This window comes from Trifolium pratense, linkage group LG6 (assembly GCF_020283565.1).
Source record: "Trifolium pratense cultivar HEN17-A07 linkage group LG6, ARS_RC_1.1, whole genome shotgun sequence".
NCBI lineage: Eukaryota > Viridiplantae > Streptophyta > Magnoliopsida > Fabales > Fabaceae > Trifolium > Trifolium pratense.
Genome location: NC_060064.1, coordinates 10,318,702 through 10,334,559, shown reverse-complemented (window position 1 = coordinate 10,334,559; position 15,858 = coordinate 10,318,702). Strand labels below are relative to the sequence as shown.

At 34.2% G+C, this 15,858-nt stretch overlaps 2 protein-coding genes and 1 long non-coding RNA gene across 6 annotated transcripts in view; 1 reads left to right on the top strand and 2 right to left on the bottom strand.

Annotated features, from left to right (window-relative positions):
* Positions 1-61: 61 nt before the first annotated feature.
* On the top strand, positions 62-3,398 carry LOC123891246. The gene is made up of 4 exons (XM_045941089.1): positions 62-720; positions 806-967; positions 1,625-2,162; positions 2,460-3,398. Exons 1-4 carry the CDS (start codon positions 265-267, stop codon positions 3,134-3,136), a joined length of 1,833 nt encoding a protein of 610 aa, XP_045797045.1. The 5' UTR covers positions 62-264; the 3' UTR covers positions 3,137-3,398.
* A 2,744-nt stretch (positions 3,399-6,142) lies between these two features.
* Positions 6,143-15,858, bottom strand: part of LOC123891711 (ATP-dependent DNA helicase PIF1-like) — a 50,248-nt gene continuing 40,532 nt past the window's right edge. Inside the window, exons 2-3 of the mRNA XM_045941614.1 lie at positions 6,241-6,600; positions 6,143-6,146 (exon numbers count right to left, since the gene is read on the bottom strand). Coding sequence (XP_045797570.1) covers positions 6,143-6,146; positions 6,241-6,600 — 364 coding nt within the window. The remainder of the gene's footprint in view (positions 6,147-6,240; positions 6,601-15,858) is intronic.
* On the bottom strand, positions 7,717-10,925 carry LOC123889234. 4 transcript variants are annotated; one of them, XR_006802439.1, is made up of 5 exons: positions 10,282-10,925; positions 9,057-10,168; positions 8,499-8,641; positions 7,960-8,057; positions 7,717-7,885 (listed from the first exon to the last, which is right to left on the bottom strand). It is a non-coding gene; the product is annotated as an uncharacterized LOC123889234 (long non-coding RNA). The 4 variants fall into 4 exon arrangements; XR_006802440.1 differs by having other exon boundaries at positions 7,717-8,057; positions 9,057-9,752; positions 10,099-10,168; XR_006802437.1 differs by having other exon boundaries at positions 7,717-8,057.

Below are 15,858 nucleotides of genomic sequence, written 5' to 3'. Positions count from 1 at the left end.
GTACTCACTCTCCTGTTCTCTGTTCTTTTACCCTTGAAACTTTTGAAAGGCCTTTTGCGTGTTAGTACTAAAACGGAATAAAAAGATGCATATAGGAGTACTCCCTACTACTAGTACTACTGTTCTGGAATCATCACATTACATCAAATCAAATAATAACAAGAGAGAATTCAACTCTTATTGCAAAGGTCGAGGTAGTACTAGTATTATTACTACAATATATTCTTTTTTTATTTTTTCAACTCTCTTTCTCTCACTCAAATAATGATCGCACCAATTCCAACGTCTCATTCCAATTCCAACCATCTTCTTCCTCCACTTTCCACTCTACATCAACACAATCATCAAAAAAGAAAAAGAGAACAAGAACAAGAACAAGTAAAAATGTGTCAAACATCACAACAACAAACCACAATTCCTCATTCCCCTTCACCCCAATTTCAATTTCATCCATCTACCCCTGAAAAATCCACTCATTTCTCTCCACCTCCATCACTTCTTCAACGAATGCAACGTGATAAATGCTTTTCCTGTAATCAAATAGGTCACTGGACTCAAAATTGTCCTAACAAAACCCCCAACAACAACAACAACAGTAAGAAACCCGATTCTGCTAACCAACAAATATGGTGTCGTTGCGGTTACGGTGTTTGTGGTTCCAAACAGTCTGGTACTGCAAAAAACTGTGGGAGGTGGTATTTTACTTGTCCTATAGAAAGGGTATGTTTCTAACATCTTAAAGATTCGATTTTTAGTGATTATTCAAAGTGTTTTTTACTTTGTGTTTTTGGGTTTTTTTTGTTAGGGTGCACGTTGTAATTGGGTTAAATGGTGTGATGAACACATTCTTGAGAGTGATTTGCGGCCTCCTTTGTTGAAGTATCCTTTGTGTGATTGTGGAGCTGGTGTTTGTAGAAGAGTGGTGGAAACAGGACAGTGCTGCTATTTCGCTTGTCCTATTAAAAAGGTAGTATCATGTTATGTTATGTTATGTCTGTTTTGCAACTTATATGATGGTTCTATGTGTTGTGAAACATTTTATGTTTGTTTAGTGCCAAATGAGGGTTTATTTTGATCTTTGGCAAACTACATTGTTTATGTACTATTGGTAGTGTGAATTTCTTCTCTATTTTTAGCACACACTAACCAAGGTTTTAAGTCACAGTGTTGTCGAAATTCTTGGTAGTTGGTATTTCATTGCGTAAAATCGTGGTTAAACGTGGCTATTACGACCATAATTGTGAATCGAAAAATATAAAAGCTTTGATGTTACAATGTCACAACCTAGGTTATAATTGTAGAACTGTTTTCTAAAACCTGAGACTAATGCTTGCATGTTTGTATGCTCTCAAACTTTTACACACATGATGTAGACACATGCCAAGCTTAGTCCTTTATTTGCTAAATGATGTGGATACCTGATGGTGAAGCATGTTTTGGTCATGATCGAAAGGGTAAACTTCATATGTTATAGTTAGATGTGAAGAGTAATTTCGTTTGTGGTAATTGTATTTGTGCATATCATTTTCAGTTAATATATTGTATTTCATGGACTCTGAGACTCTCACTGTGTAGAGTATTTTTTGGTCATTTTGCTCATGTTTAATTTTGTTGTATTAAACAGAGTCACGGCTCTTGTGGTTACCGCGTGTTGGAATATGAACTACTCAATAAAGCAAGAAATGATGAACCGGTTAATAATACAAGCGTCGTTCCTATCCAACAAAGCAGGCACAGAGATCTCAATGAATTTTTTGAAGGAGACCAAACTGACACATCTGTCATAAACCTGGATAATGACATGGCGGAGGGCAGTGATTTGCTATCAAAGAGGATGAGGTTAACGGACGGTTCTGAGAATTCTTCACCTGTTGCTGTATCTGAGATTCCAGAGGGAAAATGTGGAGGATCACCAATAGAGGTGGTGGTCATATCTGATATTCCAGAGGGAAAATGTGGAGGTTCACCAATAGTAATGGCCAATTCACAACCTGTCGATTTTCCAGAAATTAAGTTTGAGGATGATGATCTAGAAACGATAAACTTAGCCTCGTGGGATGCAATTGATGCCGAAGCTCGTCTTTCTTTTTCAACACCGTCAAGGATCAGTTGTCGACAGAGCGTATTTCAGAAGGACATTCTTTCTGCTGATGTATCATTTGGTACTATTTTCTTTTTTCTGGTTTTATAGATGTTAACAATATCTTTCTTTCAAAAATTTTTTCTCTTTATTTTCCTGCTTCTACTTCCAATGGCAAGTTGTATCATTTTGAATTTTCTCCCTTATTCTGTATACATCCAATCGCCGTCCCCTTGGAATCAATGGCTTAGATTGAGAAAATTGATTCCCTAAGCAATTTTTTTCTGCTGTTAGTATGGTTTCCTTGATCTCATTTGTTTGTGTACCATCAACTTTGATTTTGTATTACTCACTTTGTTTTTGTCTCCCATCATTACAGGTATTAATAGTCAAAGTGAATGCAGAGATGTTGTGATCAAGAGTCCTAATCAAGGTACCCAACTTTCACCAGGAAGTGAAGTAAAACTAAAAGGCTTTTTGATAGAAGCACAAAAGCGACTTCTTGATGATCTGGAGAATCTGGATTTTGACCAGTATGAGTCTATGCGAGTGACCGCGGAAGCCACTTTTTTTCTGTTAAATTGTTCAGGATTTCAGTGTAAACAATTTTCTGACTATGTATGGGACTTCATCAATCTCGCAACGTCCTTGGCGGAAATTGACAAGTCCATGGAAAATTCACCTACTTTGGAGGAGTACAGTAAACTCTTGGAGGAAGAGAGACTGAAACTGGCCAACATCAAGGATGAGTGTACGAAGACTGAAGCTTTGCTCCAGTCCTCCAATCAGAAGAGAAAATTTCTTTCTGAAGAGGTCTCTCGTCTTGAGGCCGTGCTCCGTGAAAAACAAAATGAGTTGAAATTTTGTGATTTGGAGACAGTGAAGTTTGAGACCCGGCTGGGTGATGTAAAACGAAGAATGTTGGAGGCTGACGAAACCGTAGAAGATAGAATTCTACAAACCGAAGCAGCAAGGATAAAAGTTAAAGAGAGAGACACAAAGGAAATTGCAGCCAGGATAGCATTGAAGAATGCTAAACATGCTTTGGAAAACTAGTTGCTGACAATAACTTAATATGTATGATAATTGTGAATTGTGCACTTGATCTCACCCCCCTCCACTGCATTATGCAGTGTGAATCTAACAGTATGTATAATGTGTTATTAGTAGGTTTTTGTTTGAAAGATGTAACAATGTTTTAGTAGATGTTCTCCAAAAGGATTATCCTGAGGAAGATTCAGTTGAAACTTCTTCACAAGGTGCACCTCTTGTATTTCAGGGAATGATAATTACAGTCTAGTGATAATTAATTATGTGATGTCAGTTTGATTTTACTTTGCTGTAAATGTTTGTTAAGAGTTAGATTGACATCTTAGATATCTTAACAACATTTTAGCTGTTGAGTTCATTCATTTTTCTCATTTCTCCATAGTCTCAATTCTCTGTCTCCTTTAAGCGGATTTGACCTGTTAAACTCACATGGCTCATTCCATTGCATCCGCTACCATTTTTAACATGGTATCAGAGCACTTGTCTTAGAGGTTCTCCATCCATTTCTAATTGTTCTGGGCTTTTCTTGTGACATAACTCCTTGTTCGATTCAGTTTCATTGATCGTTCTTATTTGGACGAAATGTTTGCATCAAGTTTTTGTTTCATGAATTATTGATGATTTGATTACTTCTGGTCATATTATTGTAAAAGCGTTTCTACTTCGATATTCCTTTTTTGTTTTGCTATTTTTTTTTTTTGGTTTTACCCTCTAGTTCCTAGGGGAAGGGGCCCTAGTAGTCCAGAGTTCGGGGGCGAGTTCTGACATCAAGTGGTTCCAGTCCCCTCCCAGATGTAGTTGCGGGGATCGAACCGTGGTTCTCCTTACAAAGTTCAGCGCCAATCACCACTGAACAACTAACATTTGGTTGCTTTCTTCTTGTTTCGTGAGTTATTTTGAAGAGTGGATCTCCCCTATATTCCTCAAACCAACTTCCCTAACTCTGGTCTCTGGGTTTATATAAAGAGAGACACACCCTAAAGAGGGGATTATTCACTTTTAACCTGTTGTAAAAAAATAGTACTCCATCTAGTCCTAATTATAAGAAAAAAAATCATTTTTTAGATACATTTAAAGTTAGATATATCTAGACTATAATATGCGTCAAAAAAAAATCTAGACTATAATATAGACTAAATATATTAAACTTTTAATGTATATAAAAAGTGATGATTCTCTTATAATTAGAACCAGAGGAAGTAAATATTTTATGGAAAATGCTAAAGTGCCTCGGGGCATTGATTAAGCATATTAAAATAAAAATTTTGTCTCGATATGTGCATTCAATACATAAAAAATATAAAAAGTTGTCTTCTCAATATTAATTTTAATTTTAATTTTCTTTTTTGGTATGTTTAACAAGTGCCCCGGGACACTGTTTAGCATGACCCATGTTTTATTACTAGAAGCAATCTTTTATTTTTATTAGTAACTAGCGGCCCGCGCCTGTTTGTGTGATCCACATTTTCTATTTTATTAACGTAAATAAATTGTAAACAATAGTTTATTATAAGTTTGATTTTTATTTAAACTAATTTGTGTATTTTGAGGTTCCTCAAAATAAAAATTGTAATTTACGTGTATTGGTCCACACCATAGGTAAAATAATGTTGAAAAAAAAAACATAGCAACATGAATTATGTAAGTTTGCTAATAATAATATTTTTTTTTTAAAAATAAAAGATATTTGCTAATAATAATATGAATTGTGTCATTCAAAACATAGTTACATAGAGACGTTGAATCCAATATAAAAATTCCTTTAATGAATAACACAAAATTTAAACATGTCTTAATTCAACCAAACAATCAGTAGAGATTATATGTTTCTGAAATTAAACATCAAAAGTTCAAATTACACCATAATCATATATATACATGTAATTCCAATGACAATATTTGGTTACAAATTTGGAATCCAGGCTATATTGACTAATTTAGTCCACTCTCTCGCTGACATAGTCAGTTTGAAAGTCAATTCCTAAGCAGTCCAACGGATTTACTCAAGTATTCTACAACCAGAAACATATATATTACTTTGAGTTCATTGATTTTTATCAGGAAGGCTAACATGAAATATATGTGAATCAGCCATTAACTTATTAAAGTAAAAAGACAATATTGTTAGAAAAGATGGAATAACATGTAATCACTTGAGTATATTGGTGTTTACCGTGTTAATACTCTCACCAGTTCTTCATATATTGCTTTATCAATGAACTGTTTACTCTTAAAAAACTACAAATTAAATCATAAATATAAAAATATATTAAAAAACTTATCGAAAAATATATATTTATTTTGGAATAGTATATATAGAGATTTTGATATTAAAAAAACCCGAAGAATGAAGATGTCTTGCTTTAATTTAAAAGATATGTTTGAATGATTAGTAATACTTGTTGCCGCATTTTGGAGATTCCTAAAAAATGACAAAAATAATTAGTATATTGTTATCGATGGATGAGAATAACTATAGATGTATGAAGTTAAATCATTTTTGAATAATAAGGAATTTCACTTATAATAAGATATTTTTGTAAATAAATGCAATAAATACCTAGTCATCCTTTGAGATAATATTTCTTTTTTCACCATATTCCACGGTTGTGTTTTATCTGTTATTACCGTGGCACCCCACCCAACAGAGTAAACTCTTAGACGATGGACCTTTAAATAGAAAATTTAAGTATTAGTAAATCATAATAATATTGTAATGTATAGTTTAGATTTACCTTATTATCAATTTTGCAGATAGATGATATTGATTGCTCATCCTTCCATGTGTTCCATCTCTTTTGAAAGTCTTCATCCTAAAAGTGTTATAATGTGATTTGATAAATAAATGACTAACAATGTATAATAACTAATGAAATATGATTAAGTATAACTTACTTATCGAAATATGCATCCAATTTTTTGGTTTTTAACTCATGACAAAGTTGGAAGATCTCACGGTAACGTATGTTATCTGTATACGTAATCAAAATAAGACATTATTTAATTAATTTCTTATCTATAAAGACAAATTGTAATAATACAATATAATTTGTAAGAATATAAGGCATAAATGTGTAATTGGTGTGACAAATTTTAAAATGCGAAAATACCTGTGTTGTGATAAAAGAATGTTTTTAAAAACTACATTTTTTGTAAACTGTCCATCTTCACCTTGTAGTTTTCCATTTCTGATGAGTACCTTTGTTGAAGTTTGTGAAACACCTCTAGATAAAGCCACATATAACTGGCCATGACTGAAAACATGACGCGGAAGATAAATTCCGACATTTGGAATGGTTTGTCCTTGTGACTTATTTATTGTTATAGCAAAACTTAGTCTCACAGGAAACTGTTCTCTGCTAAGCACAAAGGGAAGACCCGAACTTGCTGATGTTTGCACTTTAATTCTTAGCAAAAAAGCTCTTTTTCCAGCATTGTTTCCTGTTAGGATCTCAACATCCAACATGTTCATAAACACACCACGACATAATAATCGTGTTCCGTTACACAGGCCATATCTAGGGTCATAATTGTTACTAGTTGTGGGGGTGTTAGCCTGGATCATAAGATAGTTTGGGTTAATTGGGATAAAGTGTGTAGACCTAAGAGTTGTGGAGGTTTAGGGATTCGGGACCTCCGTGCGGTGAATTTAGCTTTGGGAAGTGGAGATGAAAGGTTATTGCTAAGGGGCAAGGGATTTAGAGGGACATTATTTTAGCTAGATACGGCTCCCTCTTTCCCTCACCTCATCTAGGGGGTCGCCCAAATGGTTTTACGGGGTTATCTTTATGGTGGAAAGATATGTGTCCCTCTTAGGGGGTGCATGCGATTTAAATTCAGACTGGTTCTCAGAAGGCGTGATTAGGAAGGTAGGTAACGGGACTGTAACTGCTTTTTGGTTTGATCCGTGGTTGGGGGTATGCCTTTTAAAAACCGGTATAATAGGTTGTTCCAAGTTTCATAACAATGTTTGGAGTTGGTGGGGATATGGTCTCGTGGGTGAATGGTTGGTGGTTTTGGGATTTCAGGTGGACGAGGGAGCTTTCTGTGGGTGAATCTGAACTTTTTTAGGATTTACTGCAAGTGGTTACACAGTCGCGGACGTTAGGGGTGGATGATTCATGCACTACAACAAAAATGGGTCTTTAATAGCATTTTTTTTAACTTTTAACAGCGCTTAAAAACGCTATTACTGGTACCCCGCTATTATAAGTCATGGGTGCTTATAATAGCATTTTAAAGCGCTATCAATGTGCACTTTTAAGAGCGTTTTCCGAGAAAAGCGGTATCATAAGTCACATCTTTAATAGCGTGCGCACAAGAAACGCTATTGTTACCTGTCAAATAAACACCTTTCATAGCGCCCGTGTCCCCAAAACGCTATTATAGGTCTACTTTTAATAGCGCTTTACTAAAAAACGCTATTAAAGGTCTTCTCTAAAAAAAAAAAATTTAACAAAACTTTTTTTTTATCCAATCTTATCTTATATCTTATATATATATATATATATATATATATATATATATATATATATATATATATATATATATATATATATATATAAAGAACTGCTTCAAAAATAAAATAAACTTAAAAGAGCTACACAGATTTCATTAATCATAAAATCAAAACACTACATAAGACATTACCATACAAAATTTTGGTTAAAAATCTCAAACAATATAAATTAATCATATTACAAACACTTGTATAATGACACAAGTTAACTAGCATGCCACCAATCACAACAACACCTGCAAAAATTAAGCAGTTAACAACACAAAGAAAAAGATAAAAGGAAAAATTGATTGAACTATATGGTACGGACTTTGCAGCACTCAAATTCATCATATATAGGACCTCTATGTTCTTGTCTAAATAACAGGTGTACCGGTTCTTTTTCTTGCCCATATGAATGCATCATCCCTGAAAGCATCACAAAAATATCTCAAAAGATAAACATTTCAATTGATTCAAGCAGAGACTTGCACTAACAGGTATTCCTTATTCCACACACATACAAATTCACAACTATAAAAAATTATATTAGAAATGTGAGACAACACTTATTATTGGATAATTGGTAGAGTACTTGTGATGAACACAACCAGAGTATTGCATTTACCTGGGTTATTCTCAAATTCTAATATCTAAATCACCAAGGCAAAACTTCCAAATGATAAAGAGTTTCACGCTATTCTTTTCCTTTATGTTCACATCATGTAGTGTACTCAAATTAGATAGAAACAAAAATGATTAACAAATTGAACTAAATCTTTTCCAAATCATGCTTTACAATTGAAATGTGCTCTATAACTGAACATAAACCAGAACTTAAGCTTGTGATGAACAAGAATGAAAATTTACCTAGCATTTTGCATTTGCATTAGAAATTCAAATTGCTCCTTCAAGACATCAATTTGTGAAACTTTCTCCTTGAATGCATTGATTATAGTCTGTATTAACAACAGCTGAACCTTTGTGATATAAGCTTCTTCATTGATTTGTTCCTGTGAGCAAATTAATATATGAACAAACTATGAACAAACCACAAATCAATAAAGCAAAAATCCAATGGGACAAAAGATGAATTTTAAACCCTCATCAATCATTTTATTACAGGTTTTATAACAAGCTCCTAAGCTGATACATTCATAATCCACGAGTCAATTTTCCATAATAAAAACATTGATCATATTCCATATGACATTCTTCTACCAACACAAATGTTTAAACCATACATCATGATAATATAACCCCAAAAGTGAGTACTATTTCTACATTAAAATTTAAGTTCTAAATGTATAAAAATCACATCTAAACATAAAAAGAAGAATATAAAAACTGAAATAAAAAGAAGAATCGGAAACAAAAGAAAAGAAAAGAAATTCAGAAAACAGTAAGCGAATGCCTGAGAAAACTTACTAGAATTTATGTTACAGAATTTATTGATAAGCGATGTCAACACAACTGTTTTCAAAATCGAATGCCTACGGATGAAAATCTTGATTGGACGGGTTGGATTTGGCATAACTTTGTACCACCTTCATCATCTTTTGTAGTTTGGTGCTGCTTTCAAAATCAAATGCCTACGAATGAAAATATTATGAAGCGGGGATGTGTTGTGGTCTCTGCCTGTGACCTCTGCCTATCTCAATCAGAAACAATGCCTCATTTGTTTCTCACGTGCAACTTCGCGAAAATTTATGGAATTTGCTGGGATCGATTTTGCAGATCTAGTTTAATTGCAGTAGTTTTCATTCGATATTTGAAAGTTTGGACGAAAATTGGAGTGTTTTCGTTACCAACATTGCTACAGCCGCAGTTCTTCATGTTTTCCATTCCATTTGGTTGGCAAGAAATGACATTCGCTTCAGCAACACAAAGATAACTATGTACGCTGCACAATCGAAAATTCTAACGGCAAGCAATCTGAGCGCGACATTGGCTCCCGGGCTGTCAAACGCAGCAGGAAATGCGATTCTGCAGAAGTTCCAGCTTGCGCCCAGGCCAGCAGCTGCATCATCGAATAAATTGGTGTTTTGGCGGTCTCCAATCTTAGGATGGATGAAGGAAAATACAGATGGATCTGTAACGAATGTCTCGGCTGCTTGTGCTGGACTGTTTCGCGACCACACATCAAGGTTTAGGCATATTCACAACTTGTAAAGCATGATAAGAAATCAAACATGGTAGACATAGTCTTATCCTCCATTCAATTTGATTTCAAAGTATCTTTTTCTAGAGTTCTTATTCTAATATATATGAAATATATTCTTTGTTAATATAAAGTTCAGTACATACAAATTGGGATAGGCATAATAGGTCCACTAATCCAAATATCAAAAATAACCAAGTAACAAACCACAAATACAAAACAATTGCTTTAAACCCTAAATTAATTGTACTAACAAACCACAAACACAAACCAAACACCTAAAACCCTAAATCAATTGTAGTAACATACCACAAAGCAAGCAAACGTGAAGGAAGAAGAGGCAACCTGCAGTAGTCAGAGCTAAAAAATTGAAAGAAATCTGCAATTGAACATAGGGCTCAACATCAAATTTCTGCAACTCAGGTAAAATTGAAAAGTGAAAACAAGGATGAACATAAACAAAAGCAGAAAGAAATTGATCAAAGGAATGACCTGTTTCATATAATTGTTCGCAGCGAGGGAGAAGGGAGGCGTAGCCGTTGATAATAGAAACAGAGTGGATGAAAATTCGAGTACTGTGTTGCTATTTTTAGAATTTATGAGTTCTGGGTTCAATTGATTTTTCTTTTAGGGTTCAAGGAGGGAAACGATGGAGAGAAGGAGGTTTCTAGGGTTCAGGTGAGTTTAACTGAGAAAAGACAGTTTATGAGTTCGACGGAGAGGACAAAGGTTTCTAGGGTTTAAGTGATCGAACTGCTGAGGGAGAGAAGAAGAAAGATGAGTTCGATAGAGAGAAGAATGTGACTTGACTTTGATGAAACGCGTGATGGATTTGTGAATTTTGCGTGATTTTTTTTGTTACATATTTATTTTTTATTTAATAAAGAATCCTATAATAACGCTTAACAAAAAGCGCTAACAAAGGACCACCTCTTTAATAGCGTTTATCCACAAAGTGCTATTAAATGCCTCCGTTATTTTCCAGTTAGCACCCTATAATAGCGTTTGTTTAAAAAGTGCTATTATAAGCTATATCTATAATAGCGCCCGACCCTAAAACGATGTTATAAGTCGCTGGGTGTAATTTTTAATAGCGTTTTACAAAAAAACGCTATTAAATTGGCGATATTATATGTCAAAATTGTAGTAGTGATGGGTTTGGAATCACGATCCTAGTGGGAGCTATTCGGTTAAGTCAGCCTACTTGGCACTTACAGGTGCGAAGGCTGATTTCGAGGCAAACTCTCTTTTATCGCGAGTGTGGAAGTCTTGGGCTCCCTCAAAAGTGATTATTTTCTACTGGCAATTACTTCAAGATAGAGTACCGACCAAACAAAATCTCCTAAGACGTCAAGTTTTTAGGGAGGCATCTGGTTCCTTATGTGTTTTATGTGGGGTTTACGCGGAGTCTGTGGACCACCTTTTCACTACATGTGACTTTACCTCACCTTTTTGGTATAAACTTTTTCGATGGTTAGGGTTTCAGTTAGTTTCACCCAATAATATTAGGTGTTTTTTCGAGTTGTTTCTAGGTCTAGGAGTGGGTAGGAAGTCTAGGTTAGGTTGTATGTTAATTTGGTATGCTGCTGTGTGGAATATCAAATATTAACAAAATTTCTATATTTTTCGGTCAAATTATGACAGTAGCTAGTATGACGTTATTGAAGGTGTGAAAACACAAGAAGGGGGGGGGGTTGAATTGTGTTTTAGCTAAGTTAAAACTTTTTCAAGTTCTTAGCTCAACTACGTTAGCAGCGGAAAAGTAACACAATAAATAACAAGATAAAGAGAGAGAGAGATCACACAAGCAATTTATACTGGTTCCTCTCACAAAACGAGAGTAGTCCAGTCCCCTTGCACTTCCAAGGGAGTTCACTATAATCACACAAGATTACACCTGCTCAAGCACACAAGCAAGAGACTTCTCAACAATGCTTAAGCACACAAGCTTAAGACTTCACACTTAAGCACACAAGCTTAAGTTTCACACTTAAGCACACAAGCTTAAGTTTCCTCAAGTAAATAGTAAAGTATATAAAAATATACAAATGCTCTTAGATGAACCTAAAGTGAGCAAATACAAAGTAGTACAGAGTATTTGGCTAAAGTGCAAAAAACACTTGACAGAGGTTCAGAGCTTGTATAACACAGAGTTCAGAGTTTGTTCAGCGCACGTTCAAATCTTGATAATTGTATCTATATGTAGCTGAATCTTCTAGTATATATATACCACTAGAAAAGAGTCGTTGCAAAAAGAACCGTTGGAGTTGATAATCTTTTGTCTTCAAGCAGTCTGTCTTGATGCAGTTGGTTGTATCCAAAACTAAGAAAGAGTTTCAGGTACTTTGACTACTGCAGAGTGGACTTTCCTTATTCAGCTAACAAAACTGAAGACCCACGTTCTCAAGTTAGGACAGACAAAACAGAGGTAGCTGAACTGATCAGGCTTGAAAGGTCCTTTTCTTCATTGGTAGAAGAGTTGACTAACAAAGAGAATCTTCACAGCTTTCAAAGAGATCTTCAGAGGTTGATGAAGCTTGTAGACAGACAAGAAGTTCTGAAGTCTTCATCCTCTGAATGTTGTAACTTCTGAAGTCCAACATCTTCTGAGCGCTTGTGAACTTCTGAATTCACATCCTCTGAACTTCACTCAGAGCTTATATGATGCTTATATCTGCGCACTCAAAATAAATTTTTAGTCCTTCCAATTGTTAATTAATACTTTGTTATCATCAAAACCTTTATAGATTTAGGGGCAAACATTCTTAAATCAATTTTGTTCCAACAATCTCCCCCTTTTTGATGATGAAAAACATCAGTATTAATTGACAATTGTTGTTAAATTAACTTATCATGTTTCTCTTAGGTTTATGAGGTTTGCAAGCTCCCCCTAAGATTGATACTTCATAAAGTCTGAACTTTATGTTTTATCCATGATATTTTAATTTAGTATAAGATTAAGATAATTTTGAAATAAAATAAGTTTCATATCTTTCTTCAGAGTGAGAGGTTTGCAAGCTCTCCCCCTAAGTCTCATAAGGCTAAGTTAAAATTGCACTCTTAACTTATCCTTACTTATGAAATTTATTTTAGTTTCAACTAACTTAGTCTCCGCATTGAAATACGTAAAACAACTTAAAAGTAACAACTTTTAATTTAACGGATAAAAGCGAGATAAAAGCATAAAAGCGTGGTTTCAGTTTTGAACTTATCACTTATCAATTAATGCGTAACTACTCCCCCTTTTGTCATTATCAAAAAGTAAAAAAGATTTATATAATCAAGACAGTCAAAGAAGAAGAGTGGTTGTTACAAAGGTGAATTAATTTAAAAAAAAAACGAAAACCAACGCGCTCAAAGGTTTATAAAAAGGAACAAGTTAACATGCCTGCTTCACGTAAAAACAAGAATAAACAAGTGAAGCAAGAGAAGGTAGGAATAATGAAAAGATTCAGTTTACGCATCGCTGAGTTTAAGAGAAAGAAGAATGTGTTGGAGTAAGCCCTAAGAGCCAATCTATTTTCATAGTATTTGCTTTAGGAGTTTGAATATAAATATGGCATTTCTTTATTAAATTTGTAAGGTTGCAAAATAATGAAGTCCCTAGAATAGAAAGTCCGTTTAATAATTAAGTGTGACTTAATCATGAGATAATATTAAACATAAGGACACTATTCTTAAAGTATCCGTAGTCGAGCTTTAAGGTAAAGGGGATAACCTTAAAAGCATAAAGACTATTATGAAGATAGACTGATGATCACATCTCATGGATCATGGGATAAGGAGTTATCAAGTCTTGACGTAGGTATAAATATTAGGAGTAATATTTATACTGGATTGACCCGCTATGAGAGTACTACATGCAAAGTTATGCAAAGTGTCATAAGTTACTCTCATGGTGATAATGGTGTAAACCGCCCTTAGACCTGAAACCACTTTGTACCCTAGATGTGGAGTCAAGTACTTTGTTGCTGATCTAACGTTATCCGTAACAGGATAACCATAAAGGCAGTTGATGGGTACTTCACAAAGCATGCTGAGGGACAGTAGTGACCTAGATGGAATTTGCCAATCCTGCATAACAGGATAAATGTCATGGGCCCAATATTGAACTGGACAAAGATGACACCAAGTATGTTTTGTGTTCAATATAGACATAAAGGGCAAAGGGGTAATTATACACACTGATATTATCACAAGAGGTTATGTTTAGATCACATGTTAATTTCTCGTAACTTGAGTAGCAGTGATGTGTTGCTAGATACCGCTCACTGTTTATTGTAATAAATAGTGATTTATTATAATTGTCAATGTTACGGAAACCTACAGGGTCACACACATAAGAACAATCTAGTGAGATTGGAACACCGTAAGGTACGGTGCACCTTGGAGAAATAAGGAAATATGATAAGGGTATTATGGTAATTAAAATGAGCATTACATCATATGGTATGATGTAGCAAGAAGGGGGTGCAAATATGTACTAGACATATTTACATGAGAATGGCGCCCACTATAGCCCATTTAGTTAAAAGGGCTTTAGTGTAATTTTGCCATGGCAAGTGGTTCTATAAATAGAACCCTTGTGGTAAGGAGAAATAGTTACACACTTTTGTTACTCATTCTCATGAGCCTTTGTTCTCTCCTCTCTTGAGAAACCCTAATCACCTTTCTAGAGTTTTTGTGAAAAACCCTAATCCTTATTTTGTGCCTCCTTTCTCCTAACCCTTCAAACCATTGGAGCTAGCACTCCATTGAAGGTTGTTGTTCGTGTGGACTGGCTAGAGGCGTTATACCTTTAACGCTTGTGATCAAATTCGTTGGTGACTTGGTGGTGACCTTGTTCGTGACGGTTCGAGGTTCTTGTTCGTGACCTTGTTCGTGATTCGAAGTGTTCGATAGCCGTTCGTGATTTAAAGGGAGTTTTCGAACCAAAAGGTAAAACTCTAAACACAATTCATGACCATTCGTAAGGATCACAAAAGGAAAATTTTAAAATTCCGCTGCTTTTATCGTATCAATTTTCCTTCAGTGGTATCAGAGCCACTTACGAAACCATGAATTGATGTTTGTTTAAATTCATGAATTCAGTTTTAATATGATTAAAACAGTTAATAAAAGATTAAAATCGAGTAATTAAAATTTGACGGTTGTTTGTGTATAAATTGGATGATTAACATTGAAACGGCTCCGGAATCCGACACTTGTATGGTGGAGCATGCGATATGTTGATTGTCCTAAGGTTACACGAACAAGAACGGTCAATACTTACATGTGATGTAAGTTTTGTGTATGAATTGGGTAATTAACATTGAAACGGCTTCGGAATCCGACACTTGTATGGTGAAGCATGCGATATGTTAATTGTCCTAAGGTTACACAATCAAGAACGGCCATAAACTTATATATGATATAAGTAACCGTAATGCAAAATGGTGTATGTGATATACCGTTAGTAATTTCGTTAAAATTATTATGAAAGTTATTCAATTAAAGCGAGCCGTGTTCATTTGTTTCGGAATCCGACATTTGTATGGTGAAACAATGACATGTTGATCAATTGGATTGAATTTGGTCATAAGGAATTTTGACGGCATGAAAGGGTTGCACAAATGTTGTGTCATTAAAATTAGGATTTGCAAAACGTATCAAGTGTTGATGCGAAAAAGTAGATGATAAATATATTTAATTTTGAAATCGTTTCAAAATTCTAGAAATATCTTTTAAAATTGTTTTAAAAGATAATATCATCAATTTTGGAAATATTTTATTCAAAAGGGTTTTGATTAAATAATTTTCCATATTTGACAAATATATTTAATTATGAAATCGTTTCAAATCTCTAGAAATATCTTTTAAAATTGTTTTAAAAGATAATATTACCAATTTTGGAAATATTTTATTCAAAAAGGTTTTGATTAAATAATTTTCCATATTTGGAGAATTGTCAAAAGATTTAATTCTACTTTAAAATAATGTTATTTATTTTAGCAAATTTTGATTCGAAATATTTAATTGTGAATTAAATATTTGAATCAAACTTACCTGATTTGATCAATCGCCGGATTT

Excerpts from the sequence above, each read along its gene's own strand:
- LOC123891246 (XM_045941089.1), top strand. The coding sequence starts at position 265 with ATGATCGCACCAATTCCAACGTCTCATTCCAATTCCAACCATCTTCTT. Across the intron at positions 968-1,624 it reads TCGCTTGTCCTATTAAAAAG|AGTCACGGCTCTTGTGGTTA; the intron begins GTAGTATCATGT and ends TGTATTAAACAG. Across the intron at positions 2,163-2,459 it reads TTCTGCTGATGTATCATTTG|GTATTAATAGTCAAAGTGAA; the intron begins GTACTATTTTCT and ends CCATCATTACAG.